Here is a 17,825-nt window from a genome sequence, read left to right as displayed (position 1 = left end):
GCTCCCTCACTTTCAGCCATTGATATATTCATTGATATAAAGGTTTATCTACAAGGGAAAGCTTGTTCTTATTAAGGTAGGACCTGCAGATGGGGGTACAACAGCTCCTGCTCCACATCTGTAGCCCCAGCTTTTCATACCTGACTGGGGCAAGCAAAGAAGAAGGAGGCACAGCTATTATAGGACAATTCTCCTGCATGAAAAACACCTCCCCAGGCTTAATAGACATTCTCTGTCCCTGGGATACCTGGATACCTTCACAAAGACTTCCCCTAAGGGAAGGGCTCAAGGTGCAGTGTTCTGGGTACACACCTCACCCAAGAAACGTTACACTTGGGGGGGGTGAGGGGGGGGGGTGTTAAGCTCTGTCTGATCCAGCAAAGCATCCAAGCGCGGTTGATGGAAATCATGGGAGGTGTGCCTTTTCTTTCAGAAAGACTATTAACGCGCTTATGGTTAATCACACGAATAAATCTTGCAGTGGCTTAGAGCCAAAGCGAGCAATAAAAGCACCGATCCCCAGGCCTCCCGGTGGGAATTGGCCAGGGCTGGGGCTGATGTTCTCACCAAGTCGCTGGGAAGTAATCTGCACCCTCGGCACATACACGCCCGGGGATTTTTGTTCAGTTACCCCCTCCAAAAGGCTGTTATCTAGGTAGAACCTTGAAACTATCTGCCCGTGCCAGCCGGGATGGCAAGGCAGGCATCCACAGGACCTTCATCTGAGCTGCTTTTTGTCAGCAGTACATGAGAGCCACGGAGGGTGGATGGAGGGGAGGGAGAGCCCCAGTCCTGTCCTTAGGTCTCCTCTGGGGGCTTGGGTGTGTCAAGAATTAGATATTTAAAGGGACATGCTTTCCAAGAAGGGGAAAACCTTGGACCTCAAGCCCTGCCAAGATTAGGAGGGCATTTAGAGAGACAACACAGTGTGCATGGTGCAAGAGGGACTCAGGGGTGCCATGTGGGTTTTCTGTTGGCTTTTCTTTTGTACAGACAAGACCAGGAAATCCATAGCAAGTATGTGTATGTCCAGTGGAGATAGGATATGCTTCTGATAAGACATCTGAGGGAATTGATCTATGGCCCCATCTTGCATCCCATGCTCCAGCTGGACACAGGGGGAGACAAGGGCACTTGGGGCAGGCTGTAAAGTTAATTTTAAGAGACCTCCTAATATGGATTGACACCACCTGAAGCAGCACCCGGCCTCTTTCCTTCTCTCAGAGTGGTCTCCCAGCCCCTACACATACCATTAGGCACTGACTTTGGCTTTTCAGCTTCAAAAAAGTCTTTTAAAAGTCAAGCCTTTGTCTTCTTCTAGGGCAGAAATTAGCAAAGCCAGTAAGGACAAGCACACGTGTCCCAGGGTATGCAACAGGGAGAGGGGGTCCCAGGGACCAGGCCAGTGAAACGCAGGGGAGCCACTTTCCCAGTGCTTTGGAGAGTTGGTTGTCTTCTTACTCCTCACCTCAGCTCCAAATTTTGTTGTTAGGAGGCCACACAAAGGAGATGTGTGCACTGAGTCTGCCCCACTGCTGTCCTCCCGCTAAGGCTGAGGAAGGTTACTGGTAAGGTTACCGGTAGTCCCTTGCAGCGAGCTCACCTGCACCCGCCCAAATTTCCACGCATCTGCAGGGGCTAGATCAGCTCCTTGTGATTCATTTTAATCCGGCACAAAGCAGCGGCTTGCTGAAGCCTGATGTAAAACACCCACATACGCTCCCATTATATAATATGAATCTAAGAAGATTAAATTATCCGGTCTGAGGAAACACATGCACGTATGTATGTACACATTTATATACAGTCTGGGGGTTGCTGAGTAGAGCTGAGGGCAAAGCTTCCCTTCAGAAACGCTGAACTTGCACTTGTCAGCACTTAAACACTGGGGCAAGTAACGTGTATATGCCCGTGCACTGACGCATTTTCGAAGGGCTGCAGCAGCGGTACGCTCTGCATCTGAAGGTGCAGCACGGTAACAGCAAGAAAAATTTGTAGTTGTGTGCTTGCATGTCCACTTTGCAGGCAAAGTCTAGAGGAGCAGCATAGAGCAATGGGTGGAACAAACCCAGTCCCTGCACTAAACTTTATCTGCCGGTGTATGGCAAGGTAGCGCTCACTGGGCAAGAGAGAGGGGAGAGCAGCCCCCCAAACCACCGAGCACCTCTCGGCCGTCGTGGTGGGCCTGGCCTGGCCCGACCCGTGGCCAAGGGCAGCTCCCAGCGTGCGCCTGCCCTGGGGCACAGCCCATTCCCGTGCGAGCACCATCCCCGCAGCGATGCCCACAGGGAGGCCTTCAGCCGGGCTTGGGGTGCCCAGGCCTTTCACCTAACGATGCGTTTTGCCTTCCAGCAGTTTCATAGCGGGGGGGGGGGGGGGGGGGCGGGAGGTTTGCAGGAGACGTCCTTCACCTACAGCTGCCCGTGGTAGCCAGGCTGCAAACGGCTTGGCCTCCTTCTCCTCCCGTGCCTTCCCGTTATTGATTCACGGTGTTTTGCTAAATATAGCTCGGCCTCATGAACCTTCTCCCCCTGCTCAGGCCGGCGGGAGGTGCCGGCCGCAGGAGAGGCTCAGGCTCACAGGCGAGAGGGCTGGGCGGCCGCTGCCGCTTCCCCGGGCCAGGGCCGTGTGCCGGAGCCCCGCCGGCAGCGGACGCTCTGCCATGGCCCCCCCCAGCCTGCCCCAGGCCTCCCCCCGCCATCACGTACCCCCCCGCGAAGGGGGCTTCGCCTCCCGCAGGTGAAACCCAGCCCCGGCCGGGCTGATGGCGATGATGATGCCCGGGGCACCCCCGCGCCGGCCGGCCCCCAGCGGCGGGTCTGAGGGGGGGCGCACCCCGCTTCAGCTCACGCAGACAGGGTGAAAAATAATGAACGGGCCGGGCAGCGCCCCCCGCTTGCGAGACTGAGGGGGGGGGACGCCCCTGGGGACACGCACCCCCCCGCGGCGCGCGCCGAAGCCATTCATGAAAACGTTGACGTCAAACGGAGGGGCGGGGACGCGGGGCGGGCCACGCCCCCCGGGTCTATTTAAGGCGGCGCGGCGGCAGCGGCCGCGCTCAGACGGGAGGCGGCGGCGGGACCGGGTGGTGCCGGAGAGTCCCGCGCAGCGCAGCAGCGTCCCGCAGCGTCCCGCAGCATCGTTCCCTGGGGCAGCTCAGCCGCTCTGCTCGCGGGGCAGCGCCGTGCGCCTGGGTGCCCCTCCCGCCACCCCCCACCCCCGAGGGCGCGGGGCAGCCTCCGCCGGGACTTCATGTCTGTGCTGTGTCCCCTGCCCTGGTGAGTGGGCGCTTCCCGCGTGGGGGGATCGCGGCCCGTGGGCGGGAGGGGGCTCTGCCCCAAGCAGGCTGCTGCTGTGACCGTGGGGGGCTTGAAGCGGAGCCCCCGCCTGTCCGCGGGGGTTTCAGCTGCCCCCCCCCCCCCCCCTCCTCTGCCCCCAGCGGGTCCCCGGTAGGACGCGGGGTGGCGCGGCGGCGCGAAGCCCCGCGACGGGACTTTCCGAGAGAGGGGGAGCGGAGGCTGGTAGCGGCGGTGCGGGGCGAGCCGCAATAGAGGAACGGCGAGCTGTGGGAATTCACTTTCTCGAGCTGGAAATGCCATTAAGACTGTAAAAGCAGGGCTGGAATTGGCGCCGTGCGCTCCGCTGGTGTGGAAGTCCCTGAGGTTGTAAAATAAGTCAGCAGGAGCTAAAGCACACCAGCTTTTTTTTTTTTTTTAAAAAAAAGAAGCCACAAAAAGCACCAGCGCTTGCACTTATTTACTGTGTTTTTTTTACTTTCCCCCCTTAGGGGGCAGAGCGGGAGGAAGCGGAGTTAAAAGTGAGGCGCAGCTGCTGGAGCCTCCCGAGCTGCTCCTGAGCTCAGCTCTTGGGGAGAAAGTCAGGGAGTTGTTCTCTGGGGCAGGGGATGTAGCGCCGGTTTACCAGGTATTGAGCTTTTCTCACCTCCTTCCAAGAGGGGTTCAGGAAGGAAGGGACCAGAAATAGGCTGCCGACAGCCTCTTCTGCTTGCTGTCTTTTCCTCATGCTACTTAAATCTTGCTCAGCTCCCCCGGAGCCCCTCGGATGATTTAAATGCTGTCTTTTGTTTCTAGCCCTGATTATCTGAGATCAGCTGAAATGACTGAAGTGATGATGAACACCCCAGCTATGGATGAGATTGGGCTAAGCCCCCGCAAGGACGGCCTGTCGTATCAGGTAAGTGATTTGCTGGCTGCTTGGGCAGTAATCCCCTATGGAATTGCTTGGGCTGGACTGCAAACTCGGTCTAATGTACCTTTCCATAGCCTGACCTAATAGCAGATCTTGCTGTAGCGAGAACTAGTCAACAGACTGGAATGCTTGCTTGGCAGTAGCAGGTTGTCTAAAATATCACTTGGTATCAGACTGGATTGGCAAGGACTTGGTGGTTTCTGAAGTGATTGAGCCCCCACTCATTCAGCATTCATGGGGACTCAGCGGGAGATCAGTTAAGGAAGGGTTTTGCACCACTCACCGTCTGAGAGGACTCTCGACATCTCCTTGTAATGTGGAATACAAATGATCTGCCTAGAGCAGGAGGGAGTTGTTTATATGGCACTTACATTTTTTTCTTCTATTTCTTGGTATTCCTGACTGATGGGCCCATTTGAGAGGGTTAACAGTCTCATAAGATACAGTGAGGCCAGAGATAGCCTAAATAAACCTTGAAATGTTACTGGAGGTATCAGTACCTGAAGGCAGGAGCTGCATTCATTCTGAAAGCTCTGAACAATGTAATGAGCTATTAACCTCTAGATCAATGACTGGGGTGAAGAGGTGGTCTTAGAAGTGAGCTTGAGCCTTAATCCTTTAGTCTCAATACCACTTTTGTTTCCTAGCTTACAGTTAATCAAAGGGCAAGTTGTTCATCTTCGCCTACTAGATCCATGTGTTCCTACTCTTCCAGGAGACTTGTTGATGAGATTTAAGACGGACGCTGAGTGCATGCAGATGACTTGCATCTGGTCTGTGCATTGGATGAGACTTACCGGCAGATCCTGATGCAGGGTTCTTCCTTTGCAGATGTTACACAACCTGCAGAGGCAGTTGCTCTAAGTGTGCATTCAAATGAGGTGTGCTGTTGTATGCTTGCATATTTATGTCTGAAAAATGAGCTACAAGGCAGTAACAGTGCACTGAAGCATGAAATCAAGTGAACTTTGGGCCATGACTGAGGCTTCCAGCAGAAGCCAAACCGGTGGGGAGAATAAGGGGATGCATTGTGCTTTTTTGGTCAGAATTCTGGATCTGGATAGTGCAAGTTGCTTGGTTTATTGATTGTATGTGGAAGTAGCTGTGCTTCAGTGCTTGAGTTTAGTGGAAAGCATATGACCTCTCTTTCCTCTCCTATAGAGGGAGTGTACAGCAATGAGAATGATTAAACCTGAAGCAATCAAACTAACCTGCATGGGTTGTTCAGTTGTCTTTATGGGTCACCATATGAAGAGGCTTAACCCAGTCAGGTCAAACCTATCTGAATTTTCCACTGAAAGGCAGAATCTGTGCCCTTCTTCTAATGATTGCTTCAGCGAGGTTTTTCTCCGAGTGCTAATGAACTTGATAAGTTGGCTTGGGCCAATTGAGGAACAGGCCTGTTCAGTTTTGAGTGGATCATCCAAACCTGAAGGTGTGAGTCATAAATGCTGGCGACTCATATCTATGCAGGGCTTTTGCATTCTGGATCTCTTCTCTGTAGTGGTCTAGTCATAGATTACTTTTTTCAAATGCATGCAAGAGCTGGGAACTGCCTGCCAGTACTTCACCTTGATGTAAGCCAGACTGATGATAGCAAGGATTGAAGTGTTGAAATGGAAGATCCTTATGGGGCACTAGTGGTGTGTGGACTGTGTATGAGGTCTGCCTCTAAATCAGGTTAGTAATAAAGAGGATTGAGGAGCAGACACCAGCATTTCTCCTCTGGCTGCTAGGCTGAGAATGTCACAGTGGTTGTCAAGGTAAGTTGAAACCATCCTTAAAGGTTGACAACTCAGGTTAGAACAACAAGGACAAATCTGATGCAAGCTGCACCATGAACTCTTTGTTCTACCTCAGACTTTGGTACTTTGCTGATGGAGAGTTTGGTACATGGAAAAGTGTGTGCTAGTCTGAAGGCTGTAGTGTGATAACTTAAAACCTGACAGGCTAATGGAGTGTGACTGCTCCTACACAGAGGCTTGTTCTAAGCTGCAACAGCATCTTCCACTCATCTGTAGAGTTGGGCACTCACGATGTGAGTGTAACAGCCCTTGGCTGGCTGAGAGGCAAAAAAAAATGCGGAGCTGGAACTAGGAGAGGCAAACTTTTAGTTTGAAAAGTTTCTCTTGTTCTAGTAATAGAACTTGGATTTATTTTGCTGCAGAGGTGACCTCAAATTGAGGTTCAAAATGTGCCTCTTCAGGCTGTGTGGAGCAGGGACCACCTGGGTCATAGCGTGCTAGCTGTGAGCCTGGGGGCTGCTTCTGTCACTATCCAGACATGAAACTGTCTGAACCAGGAGATGGTACAGCAGCTTTGCTGAAACTGTAAAGCACATCCGTATCTGCTACAGACAGACTTGTCCTACCAGCCGTACTCTGTCAAAGCGGTTTTGCCTTTACTTAGAAGTAAACTGAGGAAACAAACTCATACCCTGAGTATAAACTTCAGCAATCTGATTCCTCTGTCTCATGGAGTTCACTGAACTTCAGGGCTCCTGTCTGTCTCACTGGTTATGGAGGGAACTTGGCTTGTTGACTTTTTCCTTCTGCTGCCTCCACCCCTTTGCCTCTGCTCATGCTCTGGAGTGTCTTGTCTGTCTAGACATCAGCTGAAGGTATGAAGCTTCCTGGCCTTGGTGGGCTGGCCATCAATGCCCTTGAAGCAATGATGTGAAAACTCAGACTGCAGAAGTCTTATCAGTGATAACTGAGTTGCCAGTGTAGGCTTAGTAATTTGTAGAGTTTCACTTGCAAAATGTGCTCTCTCAGCATAGAAATGTCTTTTTCCAGTTAAATACACAATGTTTGTAAGCTAATGTGCTAATTTCAAAACCTTTCTATGTAAAGTAGCTTTTATTACTGTATTTGTGATGTAAAGCTGCTCTGAGCCCCCTGAAGGTGGTTCAGCCAACAGACTGAAAGGGCCTGAGCAGAAGTGAATGGTGAAATTAGGGCATGAATCTCAGAACAGGGTAGCATAGACAAAACAGAAGATGCAGCTGAAGAGATGATGTCATGCTGGGTCTTGTGCCTGCAGTGAAAAGCTATTTCTGGATCTTTAATAGATGTCCCATAATTCCCATGGGACTTACTAAACAAAAAACCTCGTTGAAACGCAGCTGATGGCTCAAGATGCCCCTGCTACAAACAGATGTGCCTATGGAGGGTTTCATGTGCTTCCTGCCTGGCAATCTCTGAGCTGGGCTTTTTTCACTGCCAGTCGGAGCTAATGTACTGTTTGCTATTTTCCAGCCCCTAGATATACCCGTTCTCTGAAGAGTCTCATCAGCACTCTGCCAGCTTGTCCTCTGATGCCATCTCTCAGTAGCACAAATGATGCTGCTGAAACAGAGGCTGAATTAATCATTTTGTGGAGCTGTTGTCAAAACAGTGTCTTGACCTGAATCCTGCCTTGCTTCTTGGAAGTGGAGCAGGATCTGAGCACAACTGAAGACACTTTGATGCCCAAAGTGTTTATTTTGAGCAAATGCTGTGTCCTGGGTTGAGCATGCTACTTTGCTGCAGACTGTCTGGCTGGCTTATGGGTCTTGTGGGACTTTAGGCTCCCCTTTTAGGAGATCGGTCTGTGGAGGCTGAGATTGCCTCACGCCATCAGCTGGGGTTTGGTTGTCATGGGGAGCTTTAGCTCTTTTAAGTCATGATCGCATCATGCTGGGATCTGTCTAGGTTAATCACAGTCTTAGCTATCTATGAATCATGTCCGACTGACTGAATCTAGGTAAATAGGCTTAATGCTCCATACATTGTCTATGGTGAAAGCTTGGGTCTTGGGGAAATCATTTTTGGGAAATGGAGCACCTCTTCACCAGCCCCAGCGAAGCACTTGACTTTCCCAAGGAGCTGTGGTGCTCGGTGCTGAGGGGTTTGAGCTGCATCCGCTGCATCTCCCACCTAAACTAGGGGACCAACATGTTACTGACCCAGGGGCTGATGGCAAAGGGTGGAAGCTGAGCTTCCTCTGTAACTGTCTTTTTGTGCTTGTAAGGTGCTTTGTGTCTGTACAGCCTTGATTTGTGCAGGGGAAGTCCTGTATTAGAGCTGATGCTTGCTGCTGTGGGAGGTCTTGAGACTGGCCTGCAAAAAGGTGGTGGTAGCAAGCAAGTTTGGGATAACTTGTTCACATCCGATGTGTGGTTACTGGACAAGATTAGCAGGCTGACTCAGTGTGCATTCCAGGGTCTGGGACCTTAAATGAAGGCAGAAGCAGGATATGGAATAAACAGCCAAAACTAATCGTGTTCACAGTTATGCTATGCAAAAAAGTGTTCCACTGAAACAAACTGAAGACAGCAGCTAATCAGAACATCTTGGTGCATGTTTTTTCCTCCCTATTTCATGCCTTGTTACTGTGATGGAAAATTGTAATGATATATGAAGTTTCCTTGCCACTGCCCCCCAAGATAGGGCAATCTGTCCGTAACTGGGGAGTTGTTATAGCTCATAAACCTGAGTCACGGGCTGCTGTGGGCATGCTAGAGGGAGCTGGGTTTCGAGTCATGACTACTGTGTGAGTAAATGTATGTATTAGCGCTGTTCCTTATAGCTGGAAAATTCCTCCAAAGAGGGCACTGAGAGATGATTTAAATATTTCCTGAAATGAGCTTGCAGTGCTTCTCGATGGCAGTGAAGTTTTATTTAAGAACTTAAATGCTGATTTGGGTTTTAGAATATTGGCTTGATACTGTTGAAGAGGCACAAAACTTAGCTTTTTAGTACTGAGAGGATGAGTGATACGTGTACATCAGGGGTGTATCCTGTACCTGAAGTGGCATGCCTCTCAATACAGACTTCCCAGTCTTGCATAGTATTACCACAATGAAGCAAAGCTTTTCCCCAAAACAGTAACTTAATTTGGGAAGATCTTATTGCCTTAGTCTCTGTGTAATGTAATTGAAATAGTTTCCAGCCCCATGGGAGGGAAGACAAGCATTTTAACTATGGGTGTTGGTATGGAGTACACATGTGGAAGTTGTTTTGAATTTACAAGTGACACTTGGATTATGGTAGTGCTGAGCTAATCCTCTTAATTGTCTGACATCTCTCCTGCTTTTGGTGTTTCTCCATCCCTGTGAACGCTAAGAGGGTATGAGCTTCCCCAGGGCAATGAAAACTTTCCATTCTTTTTGCCAAGACTTCATTCAAGGATAGTAGAGCTAGATCATCCGAAACAGAGGCAAACATCTTTCTAAAATATTTTCAAGTTTTCGTTTCAAGTTCTGCTTTTCACTGCCCTTTCCAGCTGCAAGGCAAGAGTTTGGTTGATTTGTGTGTGATCTGGATCAGCCCATGAGGAGAGCAGTTCCCAAAACATAATCTGGAGAGGCCTGTGAGAATCAGTCTTGCTGTGAGCGAGAAGCTGTTGAGTAGTGTAAGGAGCAATATTAATGTCCTCTGTGGGCTCTGAAAGGTGTTGGATGTGACCCTCCATGGGCCAGGAGTTGGGGTGCAGCTACCGAAGAGGGGGCTCTGCAGAAGCGGTTGCAGCCCCTTGTGCTGTTTCATGCAAGTGAGGGGGAGGAAGATACCTCTGAATTGCTGCTAAATGTGCTTTTAGGTAGCCTTCACAAGCAGTTGGTTGTTGTCACTTCTCCCCCATCCAGTGACCAGATCAGCCAGAAGTAGGCATTTGTTTCAGCTGTGTGCAAGGTGGCTTCCTCTGGTAAATGAGGAGAAGTGAACCTGTTGCTGCTCTGCTCTTCGGGTAGTGAGAAGATGCAAAGACTTCCTCCCGCATGCCTGACCTGGGTAGTGTGAGCAGAAAAGTTTGCAGGTAGGTTTTGCTAGGCCAGCTGTCCTGACTGGGTGCTGATCTCACAGGTCAGAGCTAAGCTGCTGCCTTCCCAGGGGGGTCCTTGCTGCAAGTTTGAGTTGTTTTTCTCTTCCCATTGTCTAAATCTGGAGTGTGACCAGTTTAGGCATATGGGACCAACAGATGCACCATGGCACTACTGGTGTGGGACAGCAGAAAGCTGGTGCTTGTTTATCTTTTTAAAAAAAGTCTGGCAATACAGCTTATTCTGGGGTGAGTGGGGAGGCTGGTTGGGATAACTTGTCCACCCAGCTTCCCCAGATGTGCAAACAGGCTTAATCTGAAACCCTTTTTCCTTCAATCCCTATGCTTGTCTTGCTGTGTTGCCCTGCTTGTCACATGTGAGGAAATCTGCCTTTGTGTATTTTTTCCATTGACTGTCCACGCCCATTGAAAGTGCAGTTGCAACATCTCATTTCATGCTGCCTCGACGATTAAAAAGCATGACTTAGTGGAAAAAATCCTGACCTTCTTGAGTTCGGCCTGTCCTGCAGCTGTTTGAGATAAGATTGTGCTCGGGTATTTTTATTAAAACTGCACACCACATTTCAGGGATATTTGTTTGTAAGGAAATGACTACTACTTAGTTTCTGGAAAAAAAATCTGGCAGGCTATTTTCAAAGAAATTGCTCCAATTTGACCTAATGTGCTTAAAATGATAGCAGCCAAAGGTTAGCTTAATTATTATATGGCTATTTTTCTTGCACAGGAGGCTATTTTCATGACATTATCAGCTTATGTAACCTCCTGAACCACACTTCTTTTTCCATTGCAACCTTCTAAACCTTGTGATGTCAAGGGTATTTTTTTCCTATCCTGAGTTTAGATAATGAGTTGATGCTTAAAAGCCACTGACTGTGCTTCCAGTAACGCACTATGTGTCTGAAACTGCCTTTGGCCTAGCAGAAGCCACAAAGCTCCAAGAAACTTACTGTCTCACTTGCACCAGAAGTGACTAATAGCAAGTAGCTCAAGCTGCAGTGCCTGTGTTAATATGGCCCTGTTCAAAGACCTTGCTTGCTCTGGAAAGCATATGGATGGTGGGTGCTGCAGTGGGAGCTGGGCTCCTGCACCACTTGTCCCCAGGACTAGATGGATGTGTGTGAACGTCCCCTGTGTTGTGCGCTGCCTTCAGTTACCTTGCCTGACTTTGCGTTAAGTAGCAACCCAATGCCTTCCTCGCTGGCAGCTTGGTTGCCACAAAGCTTTAGATGCAAGGGAGCAATGTGATTGAATAGAGGAAGACTGAGTATTGACAAGGAGGTAATGGTGTAGTTAATAGTTGCTAGGCTGAAGAACAAGTTGATAGGATATTGTTCCACTTGAGTTTTGGCTGGGGCTTCCCAAGGTGCTGGGTACCTGCACGATTGTCCTGAGGACAATAATGCTTCATGATTAATGCTCCCAACTCCTGGATAGGGAACCTGCTTTTATAACTGGAATCACAAAGATCAAGGCAGAGCAGATCTTGCTCAGAAATTGAGGCACCCATGAGCAGCATGCCCATCTGAGGCTGGCAGTGCTGTTCCCTCCAAGGATACTCTTATGGCTCACTTGAATGCAACTGGTGTTTAAAGAAAAGTACAGCGCTTGACTACTTACCCCATCTACAACCTTAAGGGGAAAGTGCATTTTGACAGTATCTTCTTTGGGGTGTTTAAATGCAACTGTAATGTGAAATGGGCACTGATAAAATTGTTTGAAATAAACAGGTGGTAATGGTTTCATCTTCTGGTTACCAACCAGAGGATCTGATGTGGCAACTGGTTCTTGTCACCCAGCACTTATTTCTGGATGAGCTGGAGTTTGAAGCTGTTCCCTAGTAGGACATACCTATAAGTACCAGCAACCTTTTCTGTTCACATTGCGATTTAGTCATGCAGACCTTCTAACACTGCAATGCAGGGGCAGTTTTTTCTGTAGCCATGTCTTTGCCTCAGTTCCTGGTAGGATCAAAGTGTGTGTCCCAGTGGCACTCTCAGTGAGTACGGGCCTGGGTACTTCTGTGATGCGTGACCTTGTGCATCCACATGGTAAAAGCTGTGGGAGGGAAGAGTAAGGTACTTCTGTGTGTACCTTGCAGGGCTGGAGATAAGGGATCCTCATGTTCCTTGCATGAGGAATATGGCACATAATTGCTGGCTATGCCACAGATACCTCCTGCCTGAAGAAGTGTGATCCAATCTCCAACCCTTCCATAAAATGAGTGTCCTCTTGAGTTTCACTGCTGATGTATGGTAGCTGTAGCATGCAGAACACTATCAAAATTATCTCTAAAATGCAGCTGAACTTCTCTTTCAGCCTGGTGCTGTGGCCCTGGAGTGATACCAGATGCAGGCCCTCGCTGCAAGGGTCTGGACTGCGGACTGCTCTAGCACTGCGTTACCATGTGCCGCCTCTCCCTTCTAGTGGGAGAGCCTGGAGCACAAGCCTGTTCTCATGTGCAGTGTGACCAGCAGCAGGAAATGAGATCTCAGATTCTCTGAGCAAGATAGCTCAGTGTTGCAAACTCATGAGCATTAATGCACAAGTGGTGGTGGTGGGGGTGAGGCGTTTGGATAAATATCCAAAAGGGCAGATGCCTATTTGCTGAGTGCTATCCAAGCAAGCGTGTGCTTTGGAAGCCTCTTGGGCAGTGCGCATTTCCAATAGTTAGAGATTAGAGAACCTTACTTACAAGTTCAAAGTCTTCCCATCACTTAGTGGTTTACTCTGTGTCCAGACTAGTCTGCCCTGAAGTCCCAAGTGTCTTGAGTTGGGTTTTGGTTAAGACTGCTTGAACGCAGCCCCTCTCACAGACTGTTTCTTGGCTCTTTCAGATCTTCCCTGATCCCTCAGACTTTGACCGTTACTGTAAGCTGAAGGACCGCCTGCCCTCAATTGTGGTGGAGCCAACAGAGGGTGATGTGGAGAGCGGTGAGCTGAGATGGCCACCTGAAGAGTTCCTTGTGCAGGAGGAGGAGGAGGAGGAAGAGGAGGAAGAAAACTGTGAAGATGCAAAGAAGGACAACAAGGAGCAATAAATGGCATCTGAGGAAAGGCAAGGGACCGCACCCTTCTGAAGGAAAAGCCACACTTCTTTTGAAAGTCTTTTTAAAAAAAGACAAGTTCAATTTTGCACCTGCGAGATCTTAGTTTTCTTGTATTCTCTGTATCAAGAACTGAAGCCCTCGGTGTCACCAGACCTCCTGAGGAAGGAAGGAAGTAACGCAGAGAAATGTTTGCTGTTCTCGAGATCATTATCTGTATTTTTCCGAGGCGGAGGTAGCAGTGAAATTCCAAGCACATGGCAGAGGGTGACCACACGAGGACTGCTGGAGGGGGGAGCTCGGGGAGGGGGAGGAAAGTCAGAGGTGGCAGCATTTGGCTGGGAGCTGCCTCCAGCTAGAAGAGTGAGAACAGAGCCGTAATCTCTCAGATTTGCCTTTCTTACAGCTTCCATTTTGTGTGTCAGGGGGTGGAAGGGTGTCTGTAGTGAAGCATGGCTAAATGCTCTATTGACGAGGGGCCTGTAGCTCTCCCCAGTTCGGCACCTCCCAGGGTAACGTGAGCATCCATAGGAGTAGTTGGGTTTCTTGCTCTCGCTGTTGAGCCTGTTTTCCAGCCACTTTCCCAAAGCTGTTTTCTCCCCCTCTGTTTGCCTTTAGATTCTTCAACGCTGAACAGCTGTATTTGCAGGATAATGTTAGGCTGCTGCTTGTCATCTCTTCTGCGAGGCCCTAGTTTATCTTGCAGGTGGTTAGCATGGGGTAATGTGCATCGGATGTAAAAGATGCTTCTGTCTGCAGCAAGAGCTCATGTAGTTTTGAACATCTCGTATTTTTCTCTCCTGTTTGCTGAGGCTGCTGTGGTTGGTCTTGTCTTGTGCAGTGCCCAAAGCCAGAGGGTGGAGGTTAGGCCTCCTTACCTTGGTGTCCTTGAAGCTGTAGGGTTTCATGTCTCCAACTTGCTGGTCAACAGGCTTGAGAGGGCTGGGGTTGTGAATCTATTCTATCTTTGCACTGCAGGGCCTCCTCAGTGCAGGACAGGCTGGTAGGGATGTGCATGGTGGGGAGTGCTGCCAGACCTGGAGGTAATCTAAAAACGAAACACCAGATCTAGTGTGGATCACCAGTGGGAAAGGGGTGTCTGCTGGGAGAAGATTAGTCCGGGTGTCCTGAAACAAGATACATTTGCTTCATAGCAAGGGTGAAACATTCATGGGTGTTTAGTGAAGTGCAGACTGGCTTGCAAAGTGTGTGGTTGTGTCCTCTTCACCATATCCTACTTCAAGGAGAAGTCATCTGTCTCCATTTGGGGGGAGGCCAGCCTGCTGCTAGACAGTGTAAGCCACTGCTTTCCTGAAAAGTGATCTTGCAGCTTTGGAGACCAGCTTGGGAGCCAGTCGGTCTTGGGATAGGATGAGAACAGTTACCACCTAAACCAAATCTGGGGTCATGGAAGAGAAAAAGAAATGTCAAGGCCTTAACCAAACTTTCATAATAATCCCAATACCACACCCTTTGCTTATAACTGGTTCCATTTTTAAAATCTATTTGGACATGTGTGTATTTGTATTTTTAATACCTCATGAGTAGTTAAACGCTGGTGGGGGTTGGGAACTGCTTTTAACATATTGGCAGGATTGTTTTAGTCTTGTCTTGCTTGTGTTTAAACATAATGGCAATAACTTATCAGCTCTGCATTAACTGTTTCAGACAGGATTTTGGAGATGAGTTAGCACAAAGCGGGAGAAATTCAGTGTTCCTACACTGGCTCATCTCCGGTCCAGCAACGCAGACCCGGTTATACACGCTCCCTGCCCGTCTTGGTGGACAGTGGATCACCAAAAGGTCGTGATGTGGTGATACTATTTTCTCTAGTGATGGATTCAGCTGTTGTATCTGTAACACTTGTTTTAGTCTTGCTGTCTTACTGGAATGAGCTTGTACACCTGCATACCAGCCAGTCATCTTATTCCTAAGTGTTACTCTCTATTGGTCTCTACTGTCTGTACCACCAAGTCAAAGCTGTATATCAAAGATATTACCATGTGGGCAGCAATGAGATGGCAATCCTTGGACTTCAGACCTGCTGTCTGCCCTAAAGACTTGTGTATTTCTGTCTGCATCCTTTTTTTGGAAGTATTGTGTATATTTCTATTTGTTGTTGAACGTATCTAAAGAACAAAGCACTCCAGTAAAACTCCTCCTGTTGTATGATATACATTCTATATTTCTGTAATTCTTTTTTGAGCCTCAGGGAGAAGCTAGCATTTTTTTCAAACTACATTTTTGTCACTGTGACAGTTGTAAATAAAGTTTGAAAATGCTTTCCAAACATACTGACTTGTTCTTACTGCCAAAACAGGTTGGGATGGTCAACCTTACAGATAATGGCTAGTGCTTGTGTTTTAGGTTTGAGATGTGCTTGACTTGCAAGACTAATGCAAACATCTGAACACTCATGTCTATCAGTTGAGGCTGTTCTGTGAACCCGGAGAGACTTCTTCCATGCCTGTGGCTGACCTCAGAGCATGCCCTGTGGAATTGTAAACCTAAATCAACTTAGAGTGAGGGGCAGCATCATTGCCTTCCATCTTCCTACAGTTACCTATTGCTGGGTGAAAGGCTGCAGTAAAGTGGTGCTCTAGTTTACTTGGTCCTGAAAAATGCATATTTATATCTATCCTTACTTATCTGTAATCTGCCTAACCCCTTACCTAACTTTACAGAGCATGGAGTCATGGAGAGCGGAGGCTATTCATAGCTGCTCTTAGTACTAATGCAGTACCCGTGTGTGTTCCCTGTATGTGCTCTTACCCTGTCCTGAGCAACAAGCGTGAAGGTAAGTCTTGTCATGCTGTGTGCAGATAGGGTCATACCTGAGCTATCTGGGGTTGTCTGTTTTGGCTCTAGAGGTAGATTCTTTTTGAGTAGTTGGTCATACCTTGCCACACACTGATGGCTGTGTGCTACAGCTTGCAGTGCTGCCAGAGGAAAACCTAGTGGAAATGGCATTTCTGAGTGCAATTCTGAACTTGTTTGGTACCAAGGCTGTGTCCTGGGTGTAGAAATCTGACCATGCCATTCAGTAATTCAAATTGTGTACTTAATGGGATTAAATTTTCCACTAAAACCAGATGATATGAAGCAAATACCCTGGAACACCCCTATCTCAGATACATGGAGAGAAGAAGTTCCTGTTATTTGGCAAGTAACACTCTAATCTTACCTATGCAAACAAGCTGGTCTGAGGCTAGAGTGCCGTGTTTACATGAGTGGTTTAAATACACAACTAGTGACCCTCAGATATAATGCTTGAACTTGAGGGCATGCTCAACATGAGCCCCACAGTTCAAAGATTAATTGTATTCTACTCAACCCTTGTGGATGTTCTATGCCATAGAAACATAAATGCAATGTTGAAGCTTGCCTTTCCTTCCATCAGCCTCTAGCTAGGTGCCTTTATTTCTTCCCTGCCTTAGGCATGGAGTTACTTTCTTGTAGAAGCTGCTGCAGCATTTCAAAGATGAAGTGCTGGTCTGAAATAAGTGAAGATGTTTAGTCCAGCCCCAGAATGTTTCTGATTAAAATACAGCACTGGCTGGGGAAACTGCTAATGAATTGAACTTGTCTGCCACTTCCATGTGCTTCACACGCATAGGTTGCATCATGCTATTTTGGGGCCAGGTCTGAAGGGCTGGCCTCTGAGCAGGGCTCACTTGGCTTGGGGGTCTGCCTTGTATCAGCCTGGAGTGCAGTGCTGGCAGGAGAGCAGTTGTGGGAAGGGAGCTCTTGCCTAGTCCTTGGTTCCAGTTGTTATGGTTAAACTGGAACTTGCACCCCAAATGAAAAGGGGAATGCTGCTGAATGGGTGGCCCTGGGTCATTCCAAGAACTTGGTGGGTGGTATAAAGGACCTTTGTTTGAACTTAGAGCAATGTTTCTTCTTCTGGCTCTCATTTAAACTTGGGGCATTTGTCCTCCTCAAAGCTTTGCACTATAGTTGTAACTGATGACGCAAAAAGCTGTGTGCTGCTGCCCTGCTTAGTTCAGCCTGTGTTCACTCTCCCAAATATTTGTTGTTTTGGTGTGTATCCACTTCAGCATCATCAAGACACACAGTCACTTGAAATATACTGTGCAGGTGAACTTTTGGCATCTGGTTTTGCCTGCATTTGGGTGCAGATAGGAAAAACTATTGCTCTGCAGGAGTGCAAAGATAATTCACCATCAGTGTTACCACCTGAATACAGGTTCCCTTAGTGCAGGTCCAAGTCCTGCTCTGGTGTAACCATGCTCCTTCCTATTGCTGCAAATGAGAGGAGAACCAGCACTGTCTTCTAGCTGTCAAACTGCTTCCCATTTTAGTCCCTGTGGGAAGTTTCCAGCAGCTGAGGACATGGAGTTTTATCCCTGTGATGTTGATCTGCTTTGAGATGTCATGAAGCACAATCAAAACCAGAACAAAATCCCCTAAATACTAGTATAGTCACCTGGAACAGAGGGATGTGAGGAGCAATGGCCTGTAATGCATGTGTTCTGAGCTCTCAGGAAGCAATCCTGGGCACCAAGCATCTCTATAGAAACAAGCCATTACTATCCCTAAATCCTTGCTTGAGGACAAAAGCTCTGGATGTTTCATGGTTCAAATGATGCCTTTTGGCTTATGTTTGGATAGAAAACAAATGGTTTTAGGAAAGCAAAGCACTAGGCCTTGACCTGAGAGAAGCACAGCAGAGTTTAATTATGCACCTGTATGATGCCCCCACAGTTGGTGGCTTCTGTGTAAATGTGTCTG

The 17,825-nt window shown here is 48.4% G+C and overlaps 1 protein-coding gene across 2 annotated transcripts; it reads left to right on the top strand.

Annotated features, from left to right (window-relative positions):
* Positions 1-3,090: 3,090 nt before the first annotated feature.
* On the top strand, positions 3,091-15,365 carry LBH (LBH regulator of Wnt signaling pathway). Of its 2 annotated transcripts, XM_074897341.1 has the most exons (4): positions 3,091-3,278; positions 4,092-4,194; positions 12,864-13,084; positions 14,742-15,365. In XM_074897341.1, the coding sequence occupies exons 1-3, from the start codon at positions 3,253-3,255 to the stop codon at positions 13,065-13,067; spliced, it is 333 nt and encodes a 110-aa protein (XP_074753442.1). In that variant the 5' UTR covers positions 3,091-3,252; the 3' UTR covers positions 13,068-13,084; positions 14,742-15,365. The 2 variants fall into 2 exon arrangements, with proteins under 2 accessions (XP_074753442.1, XP_074753441.1); XM_074897340.1 differs by having other exon boundaries at positions 3,092-3,278; positions 12,864-15,365.
* The last annotated feature ends 2,460 nt before the right edge of the window (positions 15,366-17,825 follow it).

The sequence above is a fragment of the Athene noctua genome, chromosome 1 (assembly GCF_965140245.1).
Source record: "Athene noctua chromosome 1, bAthNoc1.hap1.1, whole genome shotgun sequence".
Lineage (NCBI taxonomy): Eukaryota > Metazoa > Chordata > Aves > Strigiformes > Strigidae > Athene > Athene noctua.
The sequence above is the reverse complement of the archived record's forward strand: the minus strand, read 5'-3'. Positions and strand labels throughout refer to the sequence as shown.

Bases quoted from the DNA above. Each gene is read 5' to 3' on its own strand.
- LBH (XM_074897341.1), top strand. From the start codon at position 3,253: ATGTCTGTGCTGTGTCCCCTGCCCTG. The intron at 3,279-4,091 runs GTGAGTGGGCGC...TTTTGTTTCTAG, and splicing joins GTGCTGTGTCCCCTGCCCTG to CCCTGATTATCTGAGATCAG. The intron at 4,195-12,863 runs GTAAGTGATTTG...TGGCTCTTTCAG, and splicing joins AGGACGGCCTGTCGTATCAG to ATCTTCCCTGATCCCTCAGA.